This window comes from Ascochyta rabiei, chromosome 4, assembly GCF_004011695.2.
Source record: "Ascochyta rabiei chromosome 4, complete sequence".
Taxonomy (NCBI): domain Eukaryota; kingdom Fungi; phylum Ascomycota; class Dothideomycetes; order Pleosporales; family Didymellaceae; genus Ascochyta; species Ascochyta rabiei.
This window is the reverse complement of record NC_082408.1, coordinates 1,545,234-1,571,450: the sequence shown is the minus strand read 5'-3', so window position 1 is coordinate 1,571,450 and position 26,217 is coordinate 1,545,234. Positions and strand designations below refer to the sequence as shown.

At 51.9% G+C, this 26,217-nt stretch overlaps 13 protein-coding genes across 14 annotated transcripts, besides 11 other annotated features; 3 read left to right on the top strand and 10 right to left on the bottom strand.

Annotated features, from left to right (window-relative positions):
* Positions 1–1,189: 1,189 nt before the first annotated feature.
* Positions 1,190–1,234: a tandem repeat.
* Positions 1,235–1,529: 295 nt separating this feature from the next.
* Positions 1,530–1,719: a mobile genetic element.
* Positions 1,720–1,934: 215 nt separating this feature from the next.
* Positions 1,935–3,374, bottom strand: EKO05_0002934 (uncharacterized protein; the record flags this gene model as incomplete). Its single annotated transcript, XM_038937988.1, has 5 exons — positions 1,935–2,134; positions 2,195–2,360; positions 2,408–2,706; positions 2,756–3,078; positions 3,127–3,374. The coding sequence occupies 5 exons, from the start codon at positions 3,372–3,374 to the stop codon at positions 1,935–1,937; spliced, it is 1,236 nt and encodes a 411-aa protein (XP_038801499.1).
* Positions 3,375–5,039: 1,665 nt separating this feature from the next.
* EKO05_0002933 (uncharacterized protein) lies at positions 5,040–5,343 on the bottom strand (the record flags this gene model as incomplete). 2 transcript variants are annotated; one of them, XM_059636051.1, is made up of 2 exons in its annotated part: positions 5,040–5,065; positions 5,160–5,343. In XM_059636051.1, 2 exons carry the CDS (start codon positions 5,341–5,343, stop codon positions 5,040–5,042), a joined length of 210 nt encoding a protein of 69 aa, XP_059492034.1. The 2 variants fall into 2 exon arrangements, with proteins under 2 accessions (XP_059492034.1, XP_059492035.1); XM_059636052.1 differs by having other exon boundaries at positions 5,040–5,343.
* Positions 5,099–5,127: a tandem repeat.
* Positions 5,129–5,175: a tandem repeat.
* A 1,363-nt stretch (positions 5,344–6,706) lies between the features above and the next one.
* On the bottom strand, positions 6,707–7,957 carry EKO05_0002932 (uncharacterized protein; the record flags this gene model as incomplete). The annotated part of the gene is made up of 3 exons (XM_059636050.1): positions 7,893–7,957; positions 7,581–7,779; positions 6,707–7,526 (listed from the first exon to the last, which is right to left on the bottom strand). Exons 1-3 carry the CDS (start codon positions 7,894–7,896, stop codon positions 6,707–6,709), a joined length of 1,023 nt encoding a protein of 340 aa, XP_059492033.1. The 5' UTR covers positions 7,897–7,957.
* Positions 7,897–7,927: a tandem repeat.
* Positions 7,937–7,985: a tandem repeat.
* Positions 7,986–8,464: 479 nt separating this feature from the next.
* Positions 8,465–8,544: a tandem repeat.
* Positions 8,545–8,579: a tandem repeat.
* Positions 8,580–10,424: 1,845 nt separating this feature from the next.
* Positions 10,425–11,998, bottom strand: EKO05_0002931 (uncharacterized protein; the record flags this gene model as incomplete). The annotated part of the gene is made up of 2 exons (XM_038937912.1): positions 10,425–11,524; positions 11,587–11,998. The coding sequence occupies 2 exons, from the start codon at positions 11,996–11,998 to the stop codon at positions 10,425–10,427; spliced, it is 1,512 nt and encodes a 503-aa protein (XP_038801495.1).
* A 49-nt stretch (positions 11,999–12,047) lies between these two features.
* Positions 12,048–12,079: a tandem repeat.
* An 878-nt stretch (positions 12,080–12,957) lies between these two features.
* Positions 12,958–12,998: a tandem repeat.
* Positions 12,999–14,186: 1,188 nt separating this feature from the next.
* EKO05_0002930 (uncharacterized protein) lies at positions 14,187–14,583 on the bottom strand (the record flags this gene model as incomplete). Its single annotated transcript, XM_038938098.1, has 2 exons — positions 14,187–14,287; positions 14,373–14,583. 2 exons carry the CDS (start codon positions 14,581–14,583, stop codon positions 14,187–14,189), a joined length of 312 nt encoding a protein of 103 aa, XP_038801494.1.
* A 22-nt stretch (positions 14,584–14,605) lies between these two features.
* Positions 14,606–14,669: a tandem repeat.
* A 1,683-nt stretch (positions 14,670–16,352) lies between these two features.
* Positions 16,353–16,972, bottom strand: EKO05_0002929 (uncharacterized protein; the record flags this gene model as incomplete). Its single annotated transcript, XM_038937828.1, has 2 exons — positions 16,353–16,576; positions 16,684–16,972. The coding sequence occupies 2 exons, from the start codon at positions 16,970–16,972 to the stop codon at positions 16,353–16,355; spliced, it is 513 nt and encodes a 170-aa protein (XP_038801493.1).
* An 897-nt stretch (positions 16,973–17,869) lies between these two features.
* On the bottom strand, positions 17,870–19,267 carry EKO05_0002928 (uncharacterized protein; the record flags this gene model as incomplete). The annotated part of the gene is made up of 1 exon (XM_038945174.1): positions 17,870–19,267. One exon carries the CDS (start codon positions 19,265–19,267, stop codon positions 17,870–17,872), a length of 1,398 nt encoding a protein of 465 aa, XP_038801492.1.
* A 374-nt stretch (positions 19,268–19,641) lies between these two features.
* Positions 19,642–20,052, bottom strand: EKO05_0002927 (uncharacterized protein; the record flags this gene model as incomplete). Its single annotated transcript, XM_038945173.1, has 1 exon — positions 19,642–20,052. The coding sequence occupies one exon, from the start codon at positions 20,050–20,052 to the stop codon at positions 19,642–19,644; it is 411 nt and encodes a 136-aa protein (XP_038801491.1).
* A 1,512-nt stretch (positions 20,053–21,564) lies between these two features.
* On the top strand, positions 21,565–22,296 carry EKO05_0002926 (uncharacterized protein; the record flags this gene model as incomplete). The annotated part of the gene is made up of 1 exon (XM_038945172.2): positions 21,565–22,296. The coding sequence occupies one exon, from the start codon at positions 21,565–21,567 to the stop codon at positions 22,294–22,296; it is 732 nt and encodes a 243-aa protein (XP_038801490.2).
* A 442-nt stretch (positions 22,297–22,738) lies between these two features.
* Positions 22,739–23,188, bottom strand: EKO05_0002925 (Component of the SF3b subcomplex of the U2 snRNP; the record flags this gene model as incomplete). The annotated part of the gene is made up of 1 exon (XM_038945171.1): positions 22,739–23,188. The coding sequence occupies one exon, from the start codon at positions 23,186–23,188 to the stop codon at positions 22,739–22,741; it is 450 nt and encodes a 149-aa protein (XP_038801489.1).
* Positions 23,189–23,441: 253 nt separating this feature from the next.
* Positions 23,442–24,105, top strand: EKO05_0002924 (uncharacterized protein; the record flags this gene model as incomplete). The annotated part of the gene is made up of 4 exons (XM_059636049.1): positions 23,442–23,484; positions 23,542–23,603; positions 23,770–24,024; positions 24,094–24,105. 4 exons carry the CDS (start codon positions 23,442–23,444, stop codon positions 24,103–24,105), a joined length of 372 nt encoding a protein of 123 aa, XP_059492032.1.
* Positions 24,106–24,271: 166 nt separating this feature from the next.
* Positions 24,272–24,825, bottom strand: EKO05_0002923 (RNA polymerase subunit AC19; the record flags this gene model as incomplete). Its single annotated transcript, XM_038937977.1, has 4 exons — positions 24,272–24,393; positions 24,446–24,522; positions 24,577–24,668; positions 24,721–24,825. The coding sequence occupies 4 exons, from the start codon at positions 24,823–24,825 to the stop codon at positions 24,272–24,274; spliced, it is 396 nt and encodes a 131-aa protein (XP_038801487.1).
* A 350-nt stretch (positions 24,826–25,175) lies between these two features.
* Positions 25,176–25,880, top strand: EKO05_0002922 (Imidazoleglycerol-phosphate dehydratase; the record flags this gene model as incomplete). Its single annotated transcript, XM_038945170.1, has 1 exon — positions 25,176–25,880. One exon carries the CDS (start codon positions 25,176–25,178, stop codon positions 25,878–25,880), a length of 705 nt encoding a protein of 234 aa, XP_038801486.1.
* Between the last annotated feature and the right edge of the window lie 337 nt (positions 25,881–26,217).

The window sequence follows — 26,217 nt, the reverse complement described above, 5'->3', positions numbered from 1 at the left end:
GCCGGACATATCTTCTAGCTTATGATTTGACCGTTCCTTAAACAAAACTGTTATTCTGATACGATCTGGAATTAGCGTGTTTCCCTTGTTCAAGGATGGGTAGTGTTCAAGAAAAACCTGAGGCTTTAGGAATACATCTCCATATCATAACATTCAAAAGCTACGCGTAGGTACATTCTGAACCAATCCACTATAGAATAAGGTGGCTAATGCTAAGATTTCCTCGATCCGTACGTAAGTGATCTACTGCTTGGTTCTATGGAAGCCTACACGGAGGGTCTTCGCCTATCTCCTTCACTCAAAAGACTCACTAGGCTCCCTCGTTAGTGCTGAGCCCTCTGACTGGGACACCTTCCTCTCCCACTGCTGAGTCTCACGTGTCAAAACACTCTTCGTACAGGCTCACATTCCAATCCAGGGTTCGGGATCTGCTCGCTTCCTCGATTCTCTCAAGTTTGCCCTCCAAGTTCTGCGACAAAATCCCCAACACTTCTACTGGTAAGAATCGCGAATGGCATTTGCAAAGGTTCAGAGTTGTATGGATCGACTCAGTTCTACTGTCTAGTGTGACTGGATCTGTAATCACTGTCCTTGCTTGTATGATGTTATTCGCAACACTGACAGTAAAGTCGAGAAGTGGCTCGCTTCGAGAACAGTCCAGCTAGATAGATTTTGACATGCAACCACTTCGGTCTTTCTCCACCGCCTCAAAGCGCTTCATCCAGCATCTCGGCTTCAACCCTGAAAAGCTAGCGGGCGATTGGTTCTCAGCATTCAATAAATTCATCGGGCCTGGAGGCGGCGCTGAGAAGGTGTGTAGAGCTCCAAGCCGCAATGATCTACTTACCAAAATACAATCCCAGAAAGTCGGTACAGTCAAATTCGTTGAGATCATGTATGTTTGTCGGTCCCCTCTCGCTCACAGTCCCTAAGAGAGGAACAGGGCCAGGGATGGAAATCCGCTCCATCGCTCTAGGTTCAACCCTAAGGACCTTCAAACGGTCATAAGCGCGAGGATCATAGGCTCGAAGGATACAAAGGTCTGCCACATCTACAAAGACGGCACCGGAATGTCGAAGATGGGTGATGTGAGATGCTAGAGAGAGGAGTGCCGCGAGTCAAGGGACTATGAAGACTCCATGGAGTGATCCGGCGAAAGCTTTGATGGAATCAAGACTGTGTAAAGAATTCACAGTTACGACCACGACCACGATTACGATTCACGAGCTACGATTTATGGAGACTTGGTTCGAACAGAGTCAACCATACGTCACTGGTACAGCGAGGAGGGTATCAATGGAATATTTGCAAGGGTGATATCATGACAGGCGACAACAGCAACGAAAGGCAACATGGGGAAATTGGCACTGATCCAGCTCTGGCATAGAGAAGAGATCGAAATGGCAAAGTACAACGGCAAAATACAATGGCAGGATACAATGGCAGACTGGACTGGCAAACAACATTGGCACATTATTTTATGCAGGACAAAGCGGATCCCCAACCCCCCAACAGCACAAATGGGAGTTCTACACTATTGTCTAGATGTTACAGTAGCAACTAGTTTAATGCGTACTTCTAACAGTTTACATCTGCTATAGGAATAGCCTTTAAGTCCTAGACTAAGCGCATAAACTAGTTTAAGGAGGTCTAGACCTACACTACTATAAGTCTCCTACCTATATTAAGTGCGTAACTAATCTGTCCTAAAGGAGGCTAGACTATGCTTTTTGGTGTCGATTGGTAGAAAGGGAGACGGCAAACGGTGGCTGATCTTCTCGCCATGCCCCTTGCGCTTTCCACTTGCGGTAAAGTGCAGCACAATTCTTCCTCCACTTCATGAACCGCCATTCTTTTCCTTCTTCTTCTGTGCATTTGGTGAGAGCGTGAAGCCCCGCCCCTCGAACATGGGTGAGCGACAACAAGGGTTCACATCAGCATTTTGCGCGCCAATCTTGAGCTTTGAGCCACGGGTGATCAAGCAACTGTCTTGCAGTCAAGCGGTCTTCGGGCCTCCAACGCAGCATGCACCGCACAAATTCCAAGAAATCCTCTTGCTCCTTTCCTGTCAAGTTCTCCTCACTGCTCTCCAGGCTCCGATCCTCTGGGATAGGTACGTCGGCGATCCAGTGGCCTGAGAAGAAGTGAAGTCAGCTCTACTATACACATGATAAGCGGTGTCTACAGGGTGTACCTTTGTCATCGAAGAAACTTTTGCTATCTGGGAATTGTGCCAGCATTTCCAGAGGAGGTGGACCAAGCACCGCGATCACCTCCGCTATATGAGCTGCTGTCTTGTAACCACTTCCGTCGGGATGCTTTCCACGGAACAAGAGACTGTCTTCGTAACACATCCATATCTACTTTGTCAGTAAAACACCTATGCCTGCGAATAAAAGCGACTCACCATGACACCAACATTCCATATATCTGCCGGGTAGCTCCAGTTCATACCAAACAGCACCTCTGGACAACGTAGTTGGGATGGCTGGATCGTGTGCGACTGTATCTCGTCACCTCGTGTGGCGGCGCCGAAGTCTCCGAGTACAAGTCCTCCAATGGCCTTTGAGCACCTGAAGCCTCGGGAACCATACACCGGATGCTCACCAGTCTTGCGGACAATAGGGTTAAGCATTTCCCACCTGACAAAATCTTCGAATATACTTTCGTCATCTGTTTCAAAGAAAATGTTGTCGAGTTTGATATCTGAAGCGTGTCAGTTAAAACCAGTCTGTTTCAGACTGACCAGACTGACCCGTGTGTACTAATTTGCACTCGGAATGAACGTAGTCCAGCGCAAGAAAGAGCTGGATTAGTGACATTCTGAGCAGATCTGTTGTGAACCGACGGCTTGGATTGCGCCTAAGCATATCCTTCAAACTGTCACCCATGGGCTTCTGGACAAGGCATAAATGATCGCCTCCTGCTCTTGGAATTGTGAACTTGTTCTGAGCAGTTCTGATGTGGCGATACCCTGGGTGCTTTGGATTTGTTTCGCTTAGGACCTTGTACATCTCGAACTCCTTGTAGTTTTGTCGATCCCGAGTGTAGATTTTCAGCGTAGTGTATGCTCGTTTCCTATGCTCGATTAGTAGTGTGGGGTCGGAAGGGTTGTTTACGACTCACGGAAGATCGCGGGTTAACCACACTGTGGAGGTAACACCAAAACCAAGCTTGCCCACTACTTGATAGCGAGCGGCAAAGACCTCGCCTATGTGGACAGGGTAGAAGGCTTCTTCACTGAAGCGCTCGAACTTCTCTTCCTCCACAATGTAATCATCACTGATTGTTTCGAAGCCGGTGGTGGGAAATGTGAGCCTAGGCCATGGCGCCCTGCGGAACAAGCTCTTAATAGACCTTAACACCGATTTCATGGAGTATAATCGATTGTGCAGCAACAAGGTATTCTCGATGAGGCTTCGCAAAAGCCGCGCGGGGAAGTCGATGACGGAGTCAGGACTAGAGGAGTCAGGCGTGGTAGAGGCAAACGCATTTCGAGGCTGACTCAGCAGGCTACATTCACTTTACTTGCAAAGAGAGATGGTACAATCGCCCAAAGTAGGTGTTCTCGCACAAATATCGAGCAATAATTTTTTGGATTCTCATCCTTTATTTCGAGTTTCGATGTGGTCACAGTTTTCACAGTTGATGTTAACCTCATATCTGTACTTCATCTCGTGCAAAGCTACGGCGCCTTAGAACCCGCGACCTGTATCTCGAGAGTGGATTTAGTTGAAATTAGACTCTACTATCATTGAAACACGTCTTGTCCCCTGCTGTTTGACTCCATTTGATTCTAGGCAGCCTGTGGTTCGTTGTGAGTTCGAGCACTTCGGCGCGCCCATCCGCGAGCCCCACTTGCTACTTCACTCTCGACAATAGCAGAGATCGTTTGCCTGTTGCCTTGGAGAAGTCTAGAGGTCGAGCTAGTCCTCTTATGCGGCGAGTGATAGTTCAATATGGTATGCAGACTTGCATCCTTTCTTGCTGCAGTGCCTACAGTTCCTTTCAACTTTTCGCCCAAAGAGATATCAGTGGTCGCTCACCTTACCCAAATTAAATACTTATCCCTGGACATCTGTGAGTTTGTGCCGCCCTACTTACCCACTCACTTCAACTTCTACATGCATGCTGAGCCAGCCATTTTTGTGAGACGCCTCTCACTAAGAGACTATCTAGGTTCTCAACATGAAGAACATCCGCTCGTTCTCTTTCACAGCAAAGAACCTCGTGCAATGGCTCGGACTTGACCGCAAGAAGTTGCCAGACCCATGGATCTCGGCCATCGACAAGTTTGGTAGTCCAGGTGGAGGCGCCGAGAAGGTTGGTTCACGGCTTTACAAGACAATACTCTTGGATGTATACAGATGATGGGCGCACCGTTGGAATCGATTGAAATCATGTAATTATCCTGAGCCCGGGTTCCATGACGCGACTCACCACTGCATAGGGACAGAGAAGGGAACGCCGTGCATCAGTCTCACTTCGATCCTACAAATGAAGAGTGGGTCGTCAGTGTCGAGGTCAAGGGCCCGCATGGCACTAAGCGGTGTCATGTTTTCAGCGACGGAAAAGGAACGATGAAGAAAGGTGGAAAGATGTTCTGAGCACGACACACTTTTGTGCTGAAAGCAACGACCATAGGGACACGACATGGAGGACCTCCTGGCTACATCTCAACACTATGACGGATGCTACGATTTACAATTTACGAGACACGAACAACGACTAACGAAGATGACGAGACATGGAAAGGCAGCATCCATCTAACAAAGACATGGGGAAGGAGTCACTGATGGTAGAATTTCACGGGCGATACAACAACATCAGATCACAATGGTAAAACTGCAATGGCAAGCTACATTTGCAGACTACTTTACTTGAGACCAAAAACAATTGCCCAACCGCCCAACCGCCCAGCAGGACGAATGGAGATCCCACAGATGAACAGAAGCATCGTCATTCATCAATAACCCAACACAACCAAGGGTATACCGAACCGCACCCTACAAGTCCAAACTCAAAAGCCACCTTAACACCTAAACGCCTCCACCAAAACCCTGTGCTCGACAATCTCACCTCCCTCTCCCCTTAGCAGCCACCTCCACCTCCACCTCCACCTCCACCGCCCCCATCCCCACCACCACAGCCTCCACCACCCCCTCCATCTCCTCCGCTGTAGAACGCTCCCTGAGCCCCACCGCCATGCGGCATGTACCCGCCGGCGGCATACGGGCTATGCGAGCCCACATAGGCATCGTGTCTCTTTCTGCGCTTCTGGCCGTGAGCTTGCCGCATGGGCTGGGGGTACGCAGGGGCTTGTTTGCTGGACGCGCAACCCATTATGATTCGAGCTGCGATGTGTTGATGTGGGGTATGATTGATGAGTTGTGAAGAGGCACGAAATGTGCGATGATGCTTGAGAGGAACTGCGTGGAACTTGAGAAGACGAGTGTGGAGATGAGAATTTGGTCTTTGTGGGGGAGGGGAGGTTGCTATCGATACGTGTACGTCGAGACAAAGGTAGGTCGACGTGATGAAGTGGATTATCGAAGATAACCAAGCTGGCGATGTCGTTCGTGGGTGAATGACTTCCAACCCCCCCCGTACCTTCCACCTCCTAATATACCCCCCCCCCCCCCCAGCCAGCTGACCACATACGTATCCCACACCTCATCCCATCATCTCCACCGCCCCAAACGGCGTTGCATTAGCGTCCACCCAATTGCGGTATCGATACCAGAAGCAGGGCGCGCACAAAACAGGCCTGATCAGGCATCCAGCATTAAGCACGTCACTGATCCGCAGCAGCGGAGCGGAGGGAAGTCAGCGAGCGGACTGTGGCAACAGGGCAGTCGGAAGCTGTGCGCGGTGAGCCGATGTAGCCGAGGGGGAAGTCACGAGAGCGATGACGGGCGCTGGACAAACTCTGGTCATTGCAAGACACAAAGAAAGAGAGAAAGCGAGTGGATGCTACCTAGTGAGCGAGCAGAGCCTATAGCTGGCTAACCAATCACCGAGATGCTGGGACGGGGTTTTGGCTTAGCACAAGGCTGAATTCAAGGAGGGCGTGCGCTGCACGTGATTGAGGCTGAGCTGCGCCGTTCGCTGGCTGTGCAGCGGGATCGGCGTGGAGATCGATGGCTGGCGGCTGATGTGATGTGATGTAGTGGGGGCTAATTTCTGACTACTTTACACAGGACAGGCACGGCAGTGGCTACCAAGCACAATGTCAGCGGTGTTTTACTAGAACATCACATGCTATTGAATGCATGTTGCATAGATGCAGGGGTTGAAAAGTATTTGTTCATTCATCGAGAGTCTGATGCCGTGCAATTACATGACTATGGGGAGCGTGGGCGTTCGACGCCAATACGCCCAAAAGTGTCAAGCCCTAGACCGTGTGAGAAGGAAGATCGCCAAACCAGAGTCGCCGCACCGATCTATATAAAGTGTCATCTTCAAAATCCGCTGTGAAAGGTGAGGGAAACAAAACAGAAGAGTGGTCCGATGCCGCTGACTCGCTATATATTGCATATTCAAACAGGCCATGCGAGGATGAGAAGAAAAGGCAGGTGGAGAGTACGAGGAACATCAAGCTCCACCCGCGCACACATCTCGTTGTACAACAAGCTCTTTCGGCTTGTGCTCGTACACGCGCATTGCAGACTGCCCGTGTACCGCAACACGCTGTATGACGAGGTCTCTATTTGCTCTGCTTCTTCGCCTTGAGCGCCAGGTGCGAGTACACCCAGCCGCCCCCCAGCGCCAACAGCACACCTAGCCACTCGCGTGGGTTGAGAATCTTGCCCTCGCTGTACCAGCCAATGGACAAGATGAGGATAGTCTTGAGATGGCTAACAATGTTAAAGGTGAGCGCGGAGGTGCGGCCGATGATGAGGAACTGCGAGAGGTTGTACATGGAGGCCATGATACCGGATGCGCAGACGGACCACAAGAGGTCTGTTGGAACTGCGCTGAGGTTGGGGATCGTGTCGAAGAATGGGACGAATGGGATGAGCAGGCACACGGAGATGGGGGCCTGGTTGAGAAGCAGCTGCGGAGGCGAGACCTGGAAGTCTTCGATCTTCTTGCCGATCCAAATCTGGTAGAGGGCAGTCGAGCAGAAGGCGAGCGTTGCAATGATGACGCCAAAAAACGCAGTCTTGACCTCCCCGCCCATTGTGAAGGAGACACCAATGCAGGTGGTAAGGATAGCGGCGAGCATCCACTTGGTGACGGTCTTTCGGAAAATGACGAAGTTGATGAGAACGACGGTGGGCGTGGTCATGACCTTGGACAGCTGGTAGAAGCCAATCGAGTTGAAGGTCAGGCTGAGGTTGCCGAGCACGACGTAGCCGGCGAAGAAGGCGCAGACAGGCATCATGTTCCAGACATTGAGCTTGACCGGCTTGAAAGCGCGGAAGGGAGCGAGGGTGGACAGGAAGAGGACGAGGCCAGTGGCGGTGAAATGCCACATGACGACCATGAGCTGGCACTGCTTGAGTTGTGGATCGCTGAAGACGCTGTTGGGGTGTCAGCACAGGGCCCTGGGTTTGCTGGCGTGGAGGGATGCGTACCGTTTGCTCAGGAAGATCAGGCCCAATGTCGACAGCGTGTTGACAGATATCCAGAAGCAGGTGATCAGCTTGTCCTTGAGGGACACGGGCGACGGCTCGGCGGGCTTCTCGTAGGTGGGCAGCTCTTCCATCTCGAACTCGGTGCTTTCGCGGGGATCGACATTGTCGACGAGGCCGTCGGTCGAGGGGCGCTTCTCTACTGCTGTCGCTGTCAGCCAAAGTCCTGCGGCGTGGAGGCGTGGCGAGGGTGTGCGCTAGGACCCTGCAAGTTCATCCCTTGGGCCCCTCTGCGCGTCGTCCAGAGTCACGTACCCATGGCGGCGGCGGCGGCGGCGGCGGCGGCGGCGATGTGTGGTGCTAGCGAGCGACTGAGGCGGCTGGAGCGAGTGGAGCGAGTGCAGCGAGTGGTGGGCGGATGCGGATGGTCGAGGCTATGCGCGCATGCTCTGGCGGAGGGCAGAGAGAGGACAGGTGGGCAGAGCAGCAGCGGCGCAGGCCTGGAGGTACACGGCGGGCGGGATGGGCGGCGTTGGGTGTCACAGAGAAAGGTTCCAGGGCCAAGGAGGGCGCGGATGGGATGGGAAAAGGGTGGCACGCTCGCTGCTGAGCGCTGGCGCGGCCAAGACCCCTGTCGCAGCCACAGCGGCGACCTGTAGACGGGCGCTGGTGGGCCACGCAGCCGAACGCTAGACACGTTTAATTTTAGACTTGGCCCACGGCTTCGACAAGAGCAACTCCAAGCGCATCATCTCTGCGAGCCGTACCATGGGCCTTGCTCTGTCTTGGCTGTCTTCCCGCTGTCTCTTGTACCGAGATTGCACGCACGCAGCCCTCGGTCCCTTGCCGCCTGCTTTGATCCTCGACACCTGTCAGCACTAGGAGACCCACCATCTTCACCACCATTGAGCCACCGTCTTCATCACCATTAGCATCACCTCATCACCACCACTGCCACCACCACCACCATCATCATCATCATCATCATCATCATCATCATCAAGCGCATGCCATCAATCACATCGCTTGCATTGCACTCGGAGATTGATGCTTGTTTGCAAACATCTATAGGGAACGCACCCGCAAGGTCTATCCTCGCAACCTGCAAACCCTATCGAGCGTGCATGAGAGGCGCAAGACAGGGTGCAGTATGTCGTAAAGCGTACTGCCTGATCTCATTTTGCAGTCGAAAAAGTTAACGGGCACAAGTCGAAATCCTTCAACGTCTCTGCAGACACGCTCCAAATCACACTGCTGTTGACAATGCCGCATCTAACCTCAGATAGGACAATAGTTCATAGCTTGTGCTGCCAAAGCCTGACCACGTATCTCAATCACAATTTACGATATTAAATTGACGGTTGTAACAACGTCTAAGTCACAAGTGGCAGTTCCTTGTGCCTGAAAAACGAGAGGAATGTGGTTTCCTTTGTTACCGATTCACAGTACAATCTTTGGAACAGGCTGGTCACTATGCTGCACTATCGTACGTCTGGGGTGATGCCAAATGTTGCGGCTATATCATAATCGAAGGACCCTTACACAAAGTCACTTGCAATTTGCTCATTTCTCTGGAGAAGATGGATACGACACACGACCCCAACGCCAAGAACGAACATGTGCCTGCGACCCAAGACGATCTTACACTCGCCTTGGACATCCTAGAGTCCCACTGTACGTGTCTTGACTCATTCAACGTGCTAGGGAATTCTGTAGCTTTTATCAAAAACGCCGAGTTTACCATGACCTCTCGGAGACTGTTCCTGACAAAGAACGGCTGTATTGGACTTGGTCCTGCGATTACGTCCCCAGGCGACATCTGCTGCGTCATATCAGGAGCCAACATCCCTCATGTCCTCAGACCTTTCAACAGCGACACATACTTAATGGTTGGCGAATGCTATGTTCAGAGTATCATGCATGGGGAAGCAGTGAAAGACACGCCCCAGTGGTGCAACATCATTCTCGAGTAATCAGAATGATGATTTGCTTGGTTTCGATTCACTGCTTACTCTACGTAATACTGTCCTTCCTCGCTGCTGCTTCCATGGTGGTTCTCGTCGAGCATTCCCCAATCAAGCTAAGCGCTCCTACGAAACATAGAGCCCCGTGCTTGGTAGTGCTTATCTGTTCTAAGCTTTACCTCGCTAGTCTGCTCCAATCGCGAACATGTATCTTTTCCAGAACCAACCTGCGAGTCTAGTCTCGAAGCTTGTTGGATTTCATAGAGCTTACATGATAGGCTGTCACGACCATGTTTGTAGTCGACCGCCTCCACGGGCATCAGGGATTTAGAACAGCGCATTTGTGGCTTTGAATGCGTCTCATGCATTAGCACGCATCGCACGTGCATGATTGCTAATAGTGTGCTACCGCAACAGCACCATTGCTTTTGCCATTGTTCATCGCTCACTAGTGGATCTCGGTCCTGAGAATTAGCGAGCAATTCTTTTACTTGAGAGCTATAGTCTAGGCTAGTCTCTCCTAATTATATATGTCGTCTGTGTTCAACGGACGCCTCTTCAGCTCTTCTTCAGTCTGAAAGAATCCCGATGAAAGATCGAGGCTCTCTTCGATGTCTACCATCTCAAAGGGTAGAACCTCGATGCGGCTAGAGGCCACTTTAGTGGAGCTGCTAAGCTTGACCGAAAGCTTGACCTCGCTCAAGTCCGATGTGAGGTCAAACGCGCCTACTCCGGCTTTGAACCCCATAGAACAAGGCAAGAGTTTGATGTAAAACCTGCGGAGTGGACTTTGCTGACTTGGCATATGCGGCGCTCACCGCGTATCTTCGTTGGCTGGACCTCGGCGTGCTTGGTGGATGTCGTGTACCTCTTAGCTCTTCGCTCAGACGAAGAGTTCGCCGTAACCGGTGCCATTGCCACGGTTGATGTCGGCCTCGCGGGCAGGAACATAAGGGAAACCGCTGCTGTAGCTGCCCTCCATGACAGGATAGGGCGTGTCGCGGAAGGCCGCCTGGACCTTCAGGGCGCTCTCAAGGAAGCGGTCCTGGATGGCGCCGTAGTTGGGGACTGTCAGCTTGCCGTCACGCTTCTTGAACTCGCCACCGACGAGGACGTGCTCGAGGTCGCCGACGTTGGCGTGCATGACAACAGCGGCCACAGGGTCAACCCAACCCAGCATACCGGGCGAGCGGCCATCGTAGATGAGCAAATCGGCCTTGGCGCCCTTGGCGATGATACCAAGATCAGGGCGGCGAAGGGCCAGCGCACCCTTGCGCGTCGCCATGAGGAAGGCCTGGTTGACCGACATGGGGTCATAGGGCGGAATCTCCCACTGGGACATGATCTGGTTGTATGACTGGTAGCGGGCGCTCTGGAGCCAGATACGCGCCTGGGTCGGCATGTCAGTGGAGTAGGTGAAGAAGGTATCAACACCGAGCGCCATCTGGTCCTGGATATCGTAGCTGTGCTCATGGGTGTGACCGTAATGCATCTCCGACTCGGGCGTGTTGGCGATGTACTGATTGGTCTCGCGCAGCAGTTTCGCGTCCATGGCTGTGGCAAACGAGGCGTGCGAGAAGACGACGGGAATGCTGTCGTTGAGGAAACCAAGAGTCTGGAGGAGCTCCGGGCTGTTGGCGTTGTCCCAAGGGCCGCCCAGATAGTGCGCCGTCATGGCCGAGACCTTGTACTCGCGCGCAAGGGCCATGATGTCTTGAGTGTCCTTGCCGTAGGGGTTGGACGCCCAGTGGTCGTAGGCCATGGCAGGTGTGACCAGGGTGTTGTTAGACGGGAACGACGCCATTATGTCGCGGAAGTTGGCTATCTGCTCGGGCACGGTGAAGTTAGATACATTGTGGAAAGTGTAGCCCCAGACCACGCGCGCACCGCTATCCAGGGTGGCCTTCAGACCAGCCTCGGAGGTCTCGTTGGACCACGTGTGGTGGGCATGGTCGAGGTTGGTCGTGGTGCCAGCGTTCAGGGCTGCCGAGCTTGGGTCAGTATTGTCTTCCAGCGCGGTGCCCGATGGTTGGTTGCTAGCTTACCTTCGTACAGACCAGCGAGCTGTCCGATATACACATCTTCCGGAGTGAAGTAAGATCCCGCGACGTACTCGCCATAACGCAGGAAGTACTCGGCCAGAGATGTGTTCGAGGCAATGGTCTTGAAGGCTGTCTGCCAACCATGGCGGTGCGTGTCGATGAAACCGGGTGAGATGATCTTGCCGGCGCAGTCAACGACCTCGGTATTATTAGGGAGGCTGTTGGGTGCTGCACCCTCGTATAGACCGGTTATGCGGTCACCATCTACCAGCACTGAGCCATGGCGGAGGACCAACAGCGCTTCAGTTTTGGAGTCGAAGGTGAGGATGGCCGAGGCATTGGACAGAAGCACCGAAGCAGCGCCGGTAGCGGCAGCATGGTACAGAAACGCCAAGATACTGAGCTGAGGACGCATATTACTTTTCGTGTGAATTCCGAGAATCTTCAAATAAACCCAGCGTTGACTTTGGCTTTGGCTTTGGCTTTGGCTTTGGCTGAGGGTAGCGCTTGTACACAAAGTTATATTCATGCGAAACTCGCCGATCATTCGGCGGCAGTTGGTCCATCACGTCAAGGTTTTTCTGCTGTGCCCAAGTGACTCGTGAGCTGTCGGCAGTTATGCCATATCCATTCATTTGGCCTGTGCTAACATATCGCGAGTGGACTCCTGGCACCGTTATCTTAGTAATAGCGAGGCGGCTGGCGCTTCTTCTGACCTGTGCTTATGCCTTTGCGTCATGCCGAAAGCGTGGATCATCAACTGCCGTTGTGCAAGCGTGATGAATCATGCCTTGAAGTAACATGCTGTTTGGGTAGCATCAAGGAGCTTGTTGATGCAAATGCAGTGATCAGAACTTTCTATGCCGCTGAAATACACCCTATGCATGACGTGTATGACGCAACTACTCATAGTCAGATACCTGCCCGCCTGACTGTTTACAGTAAGATGAAGCGTGTTTTGTCCGTCGGGCTGGAGACGGCAAGGCTTCCCGCTCGCTCAGCCCTATCAACGCCATATATCGGCGGAAAGACCCATTCGCCGATGCTCCAAGCTGAATCTGAAGCAACTCGATTTTGAAGCGCAGTAAGGTAGTTTTCAAGAACTAAAGCCGGCGTCTTGTGCTAATACCGAGAGAGGAGCCGTCAGGATGCCAAGTAGTAAAGGCGTCATAAAAGGCTGAAGGATGGTCAGGATTAAATGCAACTTCAGCTGCAGAAGACAGCAGACCGTCTGGCTTGTTGATTCTGTTGATTTTCGCTATCAACAAATGGCGTGCTCCTCCTTAGGCATCAGGCTCGAACGCAACAGGCAGACAAAGTCCTCTCAGAACTAGTTTCCCATCTGAAACCCATCCAAAAGAGTCACTACTAGCGGTTGTTGTTGTTGTTGTTGTTGTTGTTGTTGTTGTTGTTGTGATAGAAACGACAAACACTTCTGGAATGAAAGACGTCTGACGGTCATCAATGTAGAGCCAATGCCAGGTCTGCCATATGATCTCTCCAGAATATGATGCCCATGACCAACTTGGCGCTCGGTACTCATATTGCTCTGTAGAAGTATGACCCAGTGCCCTGCGCCATAGCAAGTCGTGTATCAAATTATCTGCCCACAAGCCTGCATGATAGACGGATTGACGCTCGGCGGCCATACGCGTACCCACATCTTGCAAAGCAGAAAATATATCCAAAGGATATGAGAGCTGCAGTCTGGAGTAAATGCGGACAATTCTATGCCAAGTGTAAATTAGAGGGTCTGGTCTGCTCAGTGAGCTCAGTGAAGCGGTGGGGATCCGGTTGAAGAACGCAAGCATGTTCCTATGATCACTTTGCACCACCCACTGATCATGGGCTTTCCGTACTCTCCCTGCTTGATTGTTGCACACTCCCAATATAACATCGCGCCTACAAAGTGCACGATCCTTGGTGACAACAGCCACGCGACTTTGTAGCGGCAACATCCTAGGAAAGAACCGCAACTCGGAATGCAGTCTCATATGAATCCTGTAGGAATCTCCTCTTTCGTCGTATGTTCTTCCTAATAGATCTAGATCCAATATTACTGTATGACGCAAATCTAAACAACGCGCCTCCATGCTGGGACGAACAAGGGCTATTTTGAAACCAGACAAACTATACCATTTGCACACATCGTTGTTGCCTATAGAGTGGTATTACTTATGTGCTTAGACTACTTACATTGCTTCTTAATGTTTTTATTTAAAAGACACATTGGTTTTGCCGCTTCTACCTAACAACTACAGTCAGTGTTCTTCATGTGTTAAACATTATTGCTTGGCTGCTGCACCTTCTAGAAGACCCTAGGGCCTGCGATGCTTGTAAAAGAGTATTGTTATGCCCTAGTAATTGTATGACAACACAGCAAGTCATGTCTAGCTTTGTGGCCGCTGCGACGCCCATGTTCACGCAACATGTGAAACAGATTAAAAGTGCAAAAATCTCGTGATTGAGAAATGCTAGATGACATAGCTGTGCCAATAGTGCGTACTTGGTAGTACATCATCGATCCAATTTCCACCTGTAGCTCCCGGCAGGACCCCTATACTAAGAAGTACTGAGGCAACAATCCTGACGGATGCCACTATCTAGCAGCAGTCGTACGAGTAGGCTTCGAAATTTCCGTTTTGAAAGTGGCCTTCAACCTTCAATGCGCCTGAATTGCAGTTTCTGTCCGAGTAGGCGGTGACTGCGAGGGTGATTCCATGTCAGCCATCAATTGTCAACAATGGAGAGAAGTCGCAGAACTCTGAGAATCAGACGCGCTCACTTACAGCAGTAGTTACCAGGATCCACATTTGCTGCCTTCACACTCTTGGTGCCGGGAGCGCTGAGGCACCCGCCGGAGCAGTTGTCGGGGCGTGCAAGGCCCCCGATGGTCGAGCAGCTGGCGCCATTCGCGCCCCTGCACACGGTAATGGCTCCATCGGCGGCGACCTGGGATGCGCAGAAGGCCAGGATGGAGGTGATAAGAGCGAGCTGCATGTTGGAGTGAACTGTTTTTGGGGTGAACTGTTGTTGGAGTGGAGTAAGAAAGTGAGATTGGAAGTGAAGTGAGTAAAGTGGATTGACTGTCTGGATAACAACACTATTGACGATAATGCATTCGTTCTTTATATACAAGACAATCATTTCTCCTAGTCAGCTTCTGGATTTATTTTTGCATGCTGACGATGTCGTTCTGGCATTCTTCTATTATCGTAATAGGTTTTAGTCATGCAGGCCAGCTCATGTCGTGCCCAAAAGAATGAAAAGCACATTCTTTGGAAGCATACACCATGAATGAATGAGCATTGTAGCTGCAAGTCGATAGTCGCATTGGCATATCTGCTGGCGTCAGACTGAGAACTCGATCTCTATAGTGCTTTCTACCGTTTGGCTATATGTGAATCTTGACCTGTAGATCCAGCGGACTACTCACTTTCGTGCCCCTGCTTTAACATATCTTTCTAGCTTAACACATTAGCACAAATATATGTGACCATTTTGAATTGCGAGGCTGTTTTGGAGTGATTATGTAAAAGCATTTGTTGTACCAATGGAGAGCTCTGCTGTAGCAGCTCGTACGAGTTCACCTCCAAGTAGAGTCTGACTAATGCAGTTTGTGCGACTGGGTAGTAGATATAGCGTCAGCATTAGCCTTAGCACGAGCGCCAAGTTACTAGTGCTTGTCAGCATATCTGGATGCTCACGCTCAAACGTCTCTTTCAGCGCTAGCGTCTGCCTGTTCACCGCTACTGCCTCCTTGTACTTACCTTCAAGCTCCCTTGCTGGTCTGATCATATGCATGCTGCTTAGCGTCTGCAAATTCTCTTCCACAAAACACCTTCTGCTTGACCGCTCTTGACACTGTCAACATTTTCTCTGCTTTGCTTGCTTTACAGCTGGCGGTATGGATTCTACGGGGATGATGGGATCAAACATTTCGTTGAAGACAGCAAACGTATTTTCAGATGCAATGGAGACACTGAACATATATAGCGGGATCTAGCGTATGTAACCTCAATCCGAATATCTACGGCCCTTGAAACTATGCAAGCATCCATTACTGTTCAAGACAACAATCAATTTAGAAGCAACGATGATTATTGATGACGATCTCAAAAGGAGCAGTGGTACAATTTCTGCCTCCAGACTCTAGTCATTTCTCGACGTGTACCAACGCTACAGGCTGGAGTAAAGATGGGATATCGTCGAAGCGCTCAGAGTGTGCTTGTAGTGTGGTATCCTAGGACATACTTCAAAAGCGCTGATACGACGAGAGTCGATGTCACTATACCCGACTGACTTTCCGTGGATACCAAGGAAATGTTCTTCAAATAACTCTTCCAGAAGCTCCTCTTCGTCAAGAAGGCCGTCAGTGAATCTACTTTTCTGAATGGCGGCGTACGATGAAAAAATATTTCTTTTGCCCCACAGGTAAAAGAGAAACGTTCAAAGTGGTGTATTGAAAGGTACGTAGGTATAGGATATCTACGGGGCGTGCCGAAATTGCTGAGCTGCAAGATCTAAGTAGTGGGAGACTGAGTCGTCGCAAAAACTTTTTCTCTCTTTACCAGAGGTATTGCAAAGATAATGATGTTCGCATACGAGCGCTGGGAGAGGTCAAAGAATGGGCATAAAGTGTGGAGGTAAGGCTAGTAGATTAAGTAAGGGACATCCTTCGACGGTGGCGTTCAGTAGTTCTTTGATTTTGTTCAGTGCCCTCAATATGAAGTCATAATTCTCTAATTTCTCTCAATGTCCGTGAGTGTTTAATTGGTCTTTCCTTCCTGACACTCAATTGTCACACAACCATCCACGTCAGAGCATCCATGGTCGTTGCAGTAGTGATGGAGCTCCACTCTTCCAGTTCCCGTGTAGGAGCTTCCACCTGTACCGTCCGACTTGCGTGTAGTTTCAATCTTTGTTGGAGTTGCAAAGAACCAAATGGTTTCGTTTCCAACCACAACATCTTGCCTCATAGTAAGTGTGGTATCTGTTCCAAAGTCAGAGCCGTTCCCCTTGATGAGATACCTCTATCATTCTTAGGGAGGAAAAATATAGCAGGAGGATGTGTGGATTCTGTCTAGAGCATCGACTTACAATTCCAAGTGTAAGTAAGGCCCTTATCACAGCGATCGGTGACCGCCGGCGCGCTTGTTCCCTGTGGCACGAAACTATAATGGCACGACCCTGGAACCGTTTGCTCAGCACCTGCCCTGTGGAAAGTCGTTGTAAGGTCGCGGATGCTGTAGCCAGGACGCCCAGACTGGGTTGAGATCGTTACATCCCAGTAAGTTCCAGAGTAATCCGGACGACCATCTTTGCGAGCAACAAGGGAAGATGGTGCTGCGGCAGCGAGGCCTGCAAATGCGAGAGTTGAAATACGCATGGTGGATGGTGTATAAAGTTGTTGAGTGTGAGTCTGCCTGTGGGCAGATTGAGATATTTTTATACCATTTCACGGCAACCACATTTCAGGCACCAGAGAGCTATACGAGTGTCACTCCACAGCAATGGTACGCCTTACGAGACTTTTGCCTTGCCGCTCGAGAACGGAGCGCAAACGGGTCCCTTCCGTCCTTCGTGCCGGCGTGCCTAGCATGAGCGAGCCCTGATTGGTCGCCTAAGCGGATCAGCAGCTATGACCTTCCCAACTTAGTTATTTCAGGGCCGAGAACGATGAAGAGAAATTTGTCGGGTAAATGTCTGTTGTGATGCTTGTAAGCACGGGTGGCCTCTATTGTGGCCCAGAATGACATACTAATAAGCCAGACCGAAACTCAATCCTCGCGGCAGGGTCTTAACACTGGCATTGATTGATTTTCACGATTGGTTCCACTAATGAGGGCAGCTTCGAGGCATTGTTTCTGATGTCGTGCGCACAAAAACAGAACGACATCTACAACAGAAGTCAGCGACGAAGCTATGGTTTAAGATGTCTTCTCGCTTATCTTCTGAATTTCTTTCACAACGCCTCGTGTACCGAGTCTGGTTTCAGCTTCTTCAAGCATTTCCTACAGGCAGGCCAGCTGTACAACGTCCGTCTATGAGAGGCGCATCTGTATCTCCTAGAGGACCCGAATGCTAGTGTACAGTGTACAATTCAAATACATCCATAGAACGCACTGATCGAAATGGGCCCCTGAGGACCGATATTGTTGATTTACTCTTCAGCGTGCCGGAAGGTCCAAATCGACGAAAAGGCAACACCGGCAACGGACCCAGATTATAACTCGTGATGTGTGACTCATCTAAATTCCACCGTGGTACATACCCCCAATCCTCATCATGTCCGGTAATCCCCGTTGATAGTAACATACTCATGAGAGAAATCGCACGTCCAGAACACCGCCTCCTCCTTGTACGCCTTCTTCTCACTAAGCTGGACTTTGATCTCCAAATCCTCCGCCTCCAAGATCTTGGCCGCACGCTCCTCGTCAACCTGCTCGGGTTCACCCTTCACCAGCAGCTTCAACTCCTCGCTTCCGTCCGAGGGAATGAAGCTCACGCTGGTCTCTTCGGGAATCACAGAGTCGACGTTCTCGGCATACCCGGTGGCGCACAGAATGCGGCCCCAGTTTGCGTCTTTACCGTACAAGGCTGTCTTGACAAGTGGCGAACGAGCAATTGTTGAGGCGACACGGTGCGCGTCCTTGTAGGTCGCGGCGTTGGTGACACGGATGGTGACAAACTTTGTTGCGCCTTCGCCGTCGCGGACAACGAGTTTGGCAAGATCGATGGCGAAGTCGGTGAGCGTCTTCTGGAAGGCGTCGAAGTCGGGAGATGATGTGGTGGAGATGGTCTTGCCGCCGGCTGCTCCGTTGGCGAGAATGGCGACGGTGTCGTTGGTGGATGTGTCACCGTCGATGGAGATGCTGTTGAAGGACTTCGAGATCGCAGATGTCAATGCTGTCTGTAGGGGATCGGCAGCCACAGGGGCGTCAGTGCAGATCACACCCAGGAGGGTAGCCATGTTGGGGTGGATCATGCCTGCGCCCTTGGTCATACCGGCGATGCGATACTCGTCCTGGCTGCTTGGCAGTGTGAAGGTCTTGGAGACAAGCTTGGGGAACGTATCGGTCGTGCAGATAGCTTTCGCGGTGCCCAGCCAGTGCTCATGTGTATCCCCGAGGTTATAGTATGCGGTGGGAATCTTCGAGACGATCTTCTGGACCGGTAGTCGCTGGCCAATAACACCGGTGCTCATGACGATGCTTCGACTTCGGCCATCGTATTCGCCATTGCTATCCTGAATGAAGGCCTTGTCCGTCTCTTTGCCCATCAACGTAGCATCTTCAATGCCACCTTTTCCTGTCACGGCGTTTGCGCACCCGCTGTTGATGATGACAGACCTGATACCCTCGCCCTTCCTGCTCTTCAGCAGGTTGCGGCTCACGGTAACAGGCGCAGCCTGGAACTTGTTCGTAGTGAACACGGCGGCACCGGCGCATGGTGAATCGGATGCAATGAGTGCGAGGTCGTCGAATCGGGTGTTCGAAGCCTTCACGCCAACGTGTGCACTACCAGCCTTGAAGCCAAGAGGGTATGTGCCGGACGTCGGGATATACTTCTTCTTTGCAGCAGGAATTGCACCGTCGCCAGGCGCAGCGTAGCCTCGTGTCTGTGACGCAAAAATGCGGTTTGTGCGAGCGAGGAACCGGGGGTTGGGACGTGCAAGAGACATGGTGGACGAGAGATGCAGTGAGCTTAGCCAGTCACGGGTATAGAACTGCTATGTTGTGAGTACAATTGCTGTAGTTGAGAGAAACGCGCAATCGCAAATGACGCAGAGCCTCGATAGCTTCAGCAAGCTGTCTGAAGCTTCGCAGAACGACAGAATAGTGCCGGCGCAACAGCAACATACCTTGACGAGCTTTGTATATGCACAATCTTCCAAGTGTCAACCCACACACCGCAGTGACTCTAAACACCGCAAGGACTGTTCCAGCAGCTCTCCAAAATTCCCGCGTCGAAGGATGCAGCTCCCTCCACGTCCGCTATCGGGCCCCACAACGAACACCAAGCCAATACCGCCCTAGCAGCAGCTCCTTAGCCTCCTTAGCTCCCCAGACCCCACAGCAGCAACAGCGCTCCTGACGTCGAGCCAACAAGGTAGCAAAGCAGAATCAGATACCAAGATGCCACAATACGGTCTGGCCGCGCGACGTAGGGCGTCGCTATGAACAGAAGCGTCGCTGTGGGCAGGCTTGCGGGGATCGAGACGCGCAGAGCGCCGGCAAGGTTGCTAAGGAAGGTGATGAGTTGGTTCGAGGGTGAGAGATATGGCAAGCTGTGGATGCCGTAGAGGGTCAAACACTGCGAGACTGCGAGGGAAAAGATGAGAGCGAGAGTGAGCGACTCGATAAGATCGTGGTGACGGCGAACGAACGTCCTCCGCTGTGGCGCACATCCTGGCGTTGGCGACACCATGGGAAGCAGACACTTTTGCTCGGCCACGTAGGAGTCCATGATGTCGATAATTCAGGTGAGTGGCTCAAAGGCGTACAAGTGGAGGGGTGAACGTCTTCAATCGTCCGTCCGCAGAGAGTCGTACTGTGTGAGATCCTGACTACGGCCGGCTGTCTCATCGTGCCTGCCGGACCTGGACTTAGTGCAACGTTTCCAAAGTTTGATGCTTCAATCACTGTGCTGTCGCCACTAGTATCAAAAGTATTCCAACCACCTTCCAACCACGCTGAGCACACATCCAACACCGTGCCCTTCTAACCGAGTGTCTGCCGCTGTCAGGCTAGCTGCGTTGCTCCAGCCACGAACTTGTCGCGAAATAGAGTCAACCCCATCAGCTCAACCATCCTGAAAACCTGGGGAGTCCTGCAAGCGGACTTTTGGTGTTCACGCAACGGTGCTGAGCCTCATCCAAGACCAGACCCCACGCCAGGAGCGGCAGCCTAACCAGAAGCAGTTTCCTCGGAGTGCACATGTTTTCAAACATCGGACATCCATACCTCACAGTGCACGCTTTTTCCGCCGCCGACGAGCTGAACATCGTGGCTTCCTAAGCACATCGCAAACACTGGGGCGCAAAGAGGGCATGATCAAGCCTGAGATGGGGCAGCAGAGCCTGAACACACCACCACAACATGTCATCAATTTCCACGCATATCCATCGCCGTCGAAGAAGCAAACAGTGCTCGTAACGACACGGGGATCACACCCGTTTTTCCCCAAGTCGATCCCGATTCTGCATTGCTTTGTGCCAATCTGAAACCACGCCCTGCTCGTCATTGTGCTTTGCTTGTCCGCTGTCCCGCCACATTAGGGCCACGCGCGCTGCGACTCTCCTCACAGAGACAGGTGTCGACGTTTCAGGACGAACATGGGTGGTGGATCGGCAAAGTCCGATCTGGTCGTGCATCCCGCGCAGAAAGCTAGCGAGATCTATCATGGCCTGACAAAGCAACGACGGACTTGATGGTGGGTGGGTGGGCAGGGAAGCATTAGGTAGGCAGGGCGAAGCAGCGTGATGGACTTTGTTTCTTCCGTCGACAAGGGGACAATGTATAACCAGAGGGCGCCCTGCAGGCTCCCACAGCACACGCACGCTGTGAACACCAAGGGCTTTCAAAGCATATCTTTGTTGGATACTATTCTCGAAAAGCGCATCTTTGTCGAAGCTATACCAGAAGTTCTTGGACACCAACAGCTATACGTAGCATCCACAAGCGTTCCGCAAGGGCGGCTCTTCGTTTGTCGTTGGTGGCGTACAACGACAGGTGACGCGCAGCCACGACGAAGGCGATGAACTCGATTGAGCGCATGGTACATATCGAAGGACGATTCGTGTCGTACACAACTACGCATCATAGAGAGAGTGGCGGTGTTGTGAAGATCCAACAGCCAACCGATCCCACATCGTCATCGCCTCCCTTGCCGACATTACGAATACAACAGGCTACAATATCTACCTCGCAGCAGTTCACCATACCCTCGGATACGATGTCGTCGCTCAGCAGTCCGACCATGCCGGCAACCATAACCGAGCCTGCTGCACACTCGCACGAAAAGGGGGGCCTCTCATCAAGATCCATAGCAGGACTCGCCATGATCCCCGTGGCCGTCATTTTTATCGCAGCCGCAATATTCACGTACTTCTGCCTGCGCAAACGGCGTAGACGCAGTCCAGCCATCCGCCACCCTGGACCTTCGCCCCCACCGGTGCCCGAAAAAGACGTTTACTCGCCAGTCAGCTCTTTCGACTCCATGGCAGGCGGTGGGAAGGTGCGCAGTATGAGTGCAATGAGCGCGCCGATTATACATGCGGGGTGGCATGCATCACCATGCCCACAATCCCATCCGGGCGCTGCGGCCCACCACAATCCGTGGAACGACCAACGGCCTAAGATATCGGCGGACATCACCACAGCGGGGTACACAGCGCGGAGAGCGATTGAAGAGGGAAACGACAGCCCAATAGACCGAAGCAGTCCCTTTCGACTCAAGCGGGGAGACACGAAGAAGAGAAGTAGCTTGGATTCGGAGGTTATGAGTGCTTGGCCCGCGCCACCGCAGCCGGTGCAGCCAGCACCAACACAGCCACTGCGAGTTGGAAGGACCTACATGGAACGAAGATCCATCAGCTCGGAGTACTTTGCGCAGGAAAGGTCCCGTCGTGACGCGCGGGGTGCGCAGGAATATTGGGAAGAGATCAGACTTGAATTGGGTCCTGATCCAGGGCCAACTGTTAAAACTTGAAGGCAGCGTGAACTACAGTTGCGTGGGTAACGGCAGATGATAGATGGAGAGCTTATGGCACGTTTGAAGGCACGATTAGCGCGGCGTTTCGGTATACCCTTGGAGGCATCATCATGGATAGACTCTTCCACTTCTTGTATTGTGTCTGTAGACATGTTAACGACTGAATGTAAACTAATGACTGGTCCGACACACCCTCTGAAGTTGCTCGCGACGCGCTTATCTCTTCTTTCGTCAGGAATTTACTCCATCAACTCCAATCGTAAATACCGCAGGGGCTCGCCAGCTCGGATATCGTGTGAGCTCAACCAATATAGGTGGTTCAAGCAGCTCGCTCGTATCGATGTGCAGAACATGTCAGAACCAAGCGCTCCTGGATTGTAGGCAATCGTTCATGGCCTGCTCAGCATTGGTGTCTTTGCAGCCGAATCCTCCTCTTCTCTCAGTCACTAGAACCGCATCCTCTGCAGCCGCAGTTCACGCACTGGATATCTTGGCCCTCCTTCATCTGTCCCTTGGGCACGCGACAGATGCACGTCGACCTAAAGTTTGTCTCCTTGGTCTGAATGCACCTTGTGCAGCACAGCTTTTCATAGCCCTGCTTCTTCCATTTCGCAATCAACATGGCGTCTGCGTAACCATTCTTGAGCAGGTAGTCGTAGAGTTGCTTGCTGATGGCTTCTTTCTCGTAGTACATGTCGTAGATGTATCGTGAGCGCTGGTGGGTGATCTGGAAGATGGGCCATGTCATTTCGTACTTCTTTCTGCCCTCGTGCGATGCGTTCTCGGCGTCTTTCATCTTGTTCTGGAATTCGAGAAGTGTATCTTCCAGGTCTTCGAAGCCATCAGGTGGGGCCTTCTTCGAGGCGCGTGCTGTGCGGATTGGTGGCATGGTGTTGATTTAAAGCGCTTATAGGAACCGGTTGATGGTTTGACTCGCTCGATGATCTAGAGAGCACGTATGCGCCGATGTTGGTGGTGTGGTTGTTTGGTGTATGTTTGAGGCAGCCGTTCCATCTTCGACTTTCAGAAAGCGCCGCCCACCAGAAGCACGCTAGCGAAATGCCAAGCAATCCACTCCACCGAGCCGCATCGTCACTCCATAGCAGGCTCGGTGAACACTCGAGCTCCGCAACACCGCTAAAATGGTTATCAACGCTACCTACCTTGCCCAGCGCACGCGCTCATGTATGCACAGCGCCTGATACAGCCATTGGAGGGTCTGAAGCGCTAACGCGGGTACAGCGGTCAACTGGACTGATGCGAAGAAGAGGGTCATCCACAGCTACCGAGACTGGCTGCGATCGGTACGTTCTCCTCGTTCAGGACGCTCGAACTCCGGTAAAAACAAAAAGCTTGGGAAACACAAAGGCCTTGCGGTAGGGGTGGAGAACCGTACAGAGGACGGTGGAGCTATGGACATACACAGGAACGGCCGTCGACGAAACATCAGAGGCTGACCCGACCTTGCAGGCTCCCGAGATCCAGACTATGTACTCTCTGAACCTCCCCGTCTCCACACTCCGGACGAAGATGCGGCAAGAGTTCGAGCGGCATCGATACGTGAATCAGATGAAGACGGTAGATGTTCTGCTGTTCAACAGTCACCAGGAGTACCAAGAGACACTCAACTTCTGGAAGCAGCTTTCGCACGTTCTCAAGTACTTCCGTGCCGAAGAAGACCCCAAGGCGAGGTTGCCAGCCAACTTCATCAACGGCTTCTTGGAGGTATGAGAACCCTACACTTCCTTCGTGCAAGCTGTACACCTCAAGACGAATGCTAACAGTTCCGTGTAGGGCCGTAACTGAGGGAGTTCCAGTACTTGGGGCTGGGAGCGAGACAAGACAAAGAAAGCGTGTAAATAGCTTTGTCACAATACCATTTCCTTTCTTGTGCGCCGATCCGTAGATGCTACCCGTGAACGCCTGCAATGCAATGACCTTCCCAATCAAAATCTGTCTAGGTACAACGAACCTATTGCTCCATCTGATTGACGAAACTCTCTCTCTCGACAGTGAATTTGTCCGTGACCACATCGCACATGTTCATGAGGTCCTCCAGACCCTTCTCCAAAACCTGATAGACGCTGACGTTGTCTAAGCGATGCTGTCAGTAGGCTGCTCCACTGCAGGAGGCAACTAGACTTACCGTATGTCTGGATGCGCAGGTTCATCTTGGTTTCTGAAGGATGAGGAATGGAGTAACCGCAAAACTCGACATCAGGACTTCATATATTGTCAGCATCTGTCGTCAGTGTGTTAGCAGATCAAAACACTTACTTCTTCATGATGATATATCTCAGCGCGTTGCCAAGCGTGTGGTCCTCGCCGTCAAATTGGAATGAAGCAGCGCTCTCAGTCGCGCCTGCCAACTGCACGGTGTCAGTGACCCGATACTACGACTTCGATACAGCTTCAACTTACGACACGTATCCTGTCGCGGTCTACTGATGCATCGATCTCGTCGCCGTGCTCAGATGCAGGGTCGATGATCTTGGGCGCAACCTTATCTTCCGTAGCGGAGGGCATTTTTACTCGATTTCCTTGCTCTTTATTCCTTCTACGGTGAGTTTCGGGTCCAGCAATAGAGACTGGGGTAGGTTGTGGTAGTGTATGTACTTGAAAGCGTGACTTCGTGATTTCAAAACTTTTCTCTTGCACGTTTTGGCTCCGCGAATCAGTGTTGGCTTAGCTACTTTTTTCAGCCCTACCTACGGCCGCGGCTAGCTTGTGACGTGGGTACGTGGGGTACGCCTTCGAGCCCACCTCGGCTTTTCTCGACTGCACTCATAACTGCAATTGACGTTCAATCTCACCTCGCCAGTCTCAGGCCCCATCCGCCACATTACAACTAGGGTCGCTATCGCCAACACGCCGTCATGCCACGCACCGCCACCCTCAACCGTGATACCAACGAGACCAAAATCCAAGTCTCCATCAACCTCGATGGCGGTGAGCTGCAAGCTTACGAGCACTCCGACTTTTGGGCCGCGCTAGACAAGAAAAACCTCAATGGCGAAGGCGAAAAGATCGACAAAGACCATGCCTCGCAAAAGTCAAACTCCCAAGAAATTGCTGTCGACACCGGTATCGGCTTTCTCGACCACATGATCCACGCGCTGGCCAAACACGCTGGCTGGTCTTTGCAGATCAGGTGTAAGGGCGACCTGCACATCGACGACCACCACACCTCCGAAGACGCATTCCTCGCATTGGGCCAGGCATTCAAGAACGCCCTGCAAGGCTCAACAGGCCTCGCACGCTTCGGCCACGCATACGCACCCCTCGACGAGGCACTGTCACGCGCCGTCATCGACCTGAGCAACAGGCCATACAGCATCATTGACTTAGGGTTGAGGAGGGAGAAGATTGGCGACTTGAGCTGCGAAATGATCCCGCATTGCTTACAGAGCTTTGCGCAGGCGAGCGGAACAACATTGCACGTGGACTGCCTGAGGGGAGAGAACGATCACCACAGGGCTGAGAGCGCGTTCAAGGCGCTTGCTGTTGCCATCCGCCATGCCACGACAGTCGTCAAGCAGTGGGAAGGTGAGGTTAGGAGTACAAAGGGTGTGCTTTATTAGATGCAGAAGGTTGCATATGTAGGAAGACAATGTATACGAAATCCACGATTTGAACAAGGCATGGTGCCATCCTGCACCTACGCTCACCGGCGGGCGATAGTAAATATGGCTTATAAGTGCATGTTCCAATCTGGGGATCGATGAGCTGACATGTCCATGTCACACCTCAACTTGGGTGCACTCTGGGCCCATCGACAAAACAAAAAAGCAACAGACAATGCACGCATTCCTCTCATCCCAAGATATGAGAACGGCAAAAAACATACAACAGCGGGTATTCGCTAGTGGTCACCCACCTAACTACTAATCCGCCGGTACGTTGCTTAAATAGGGCTGA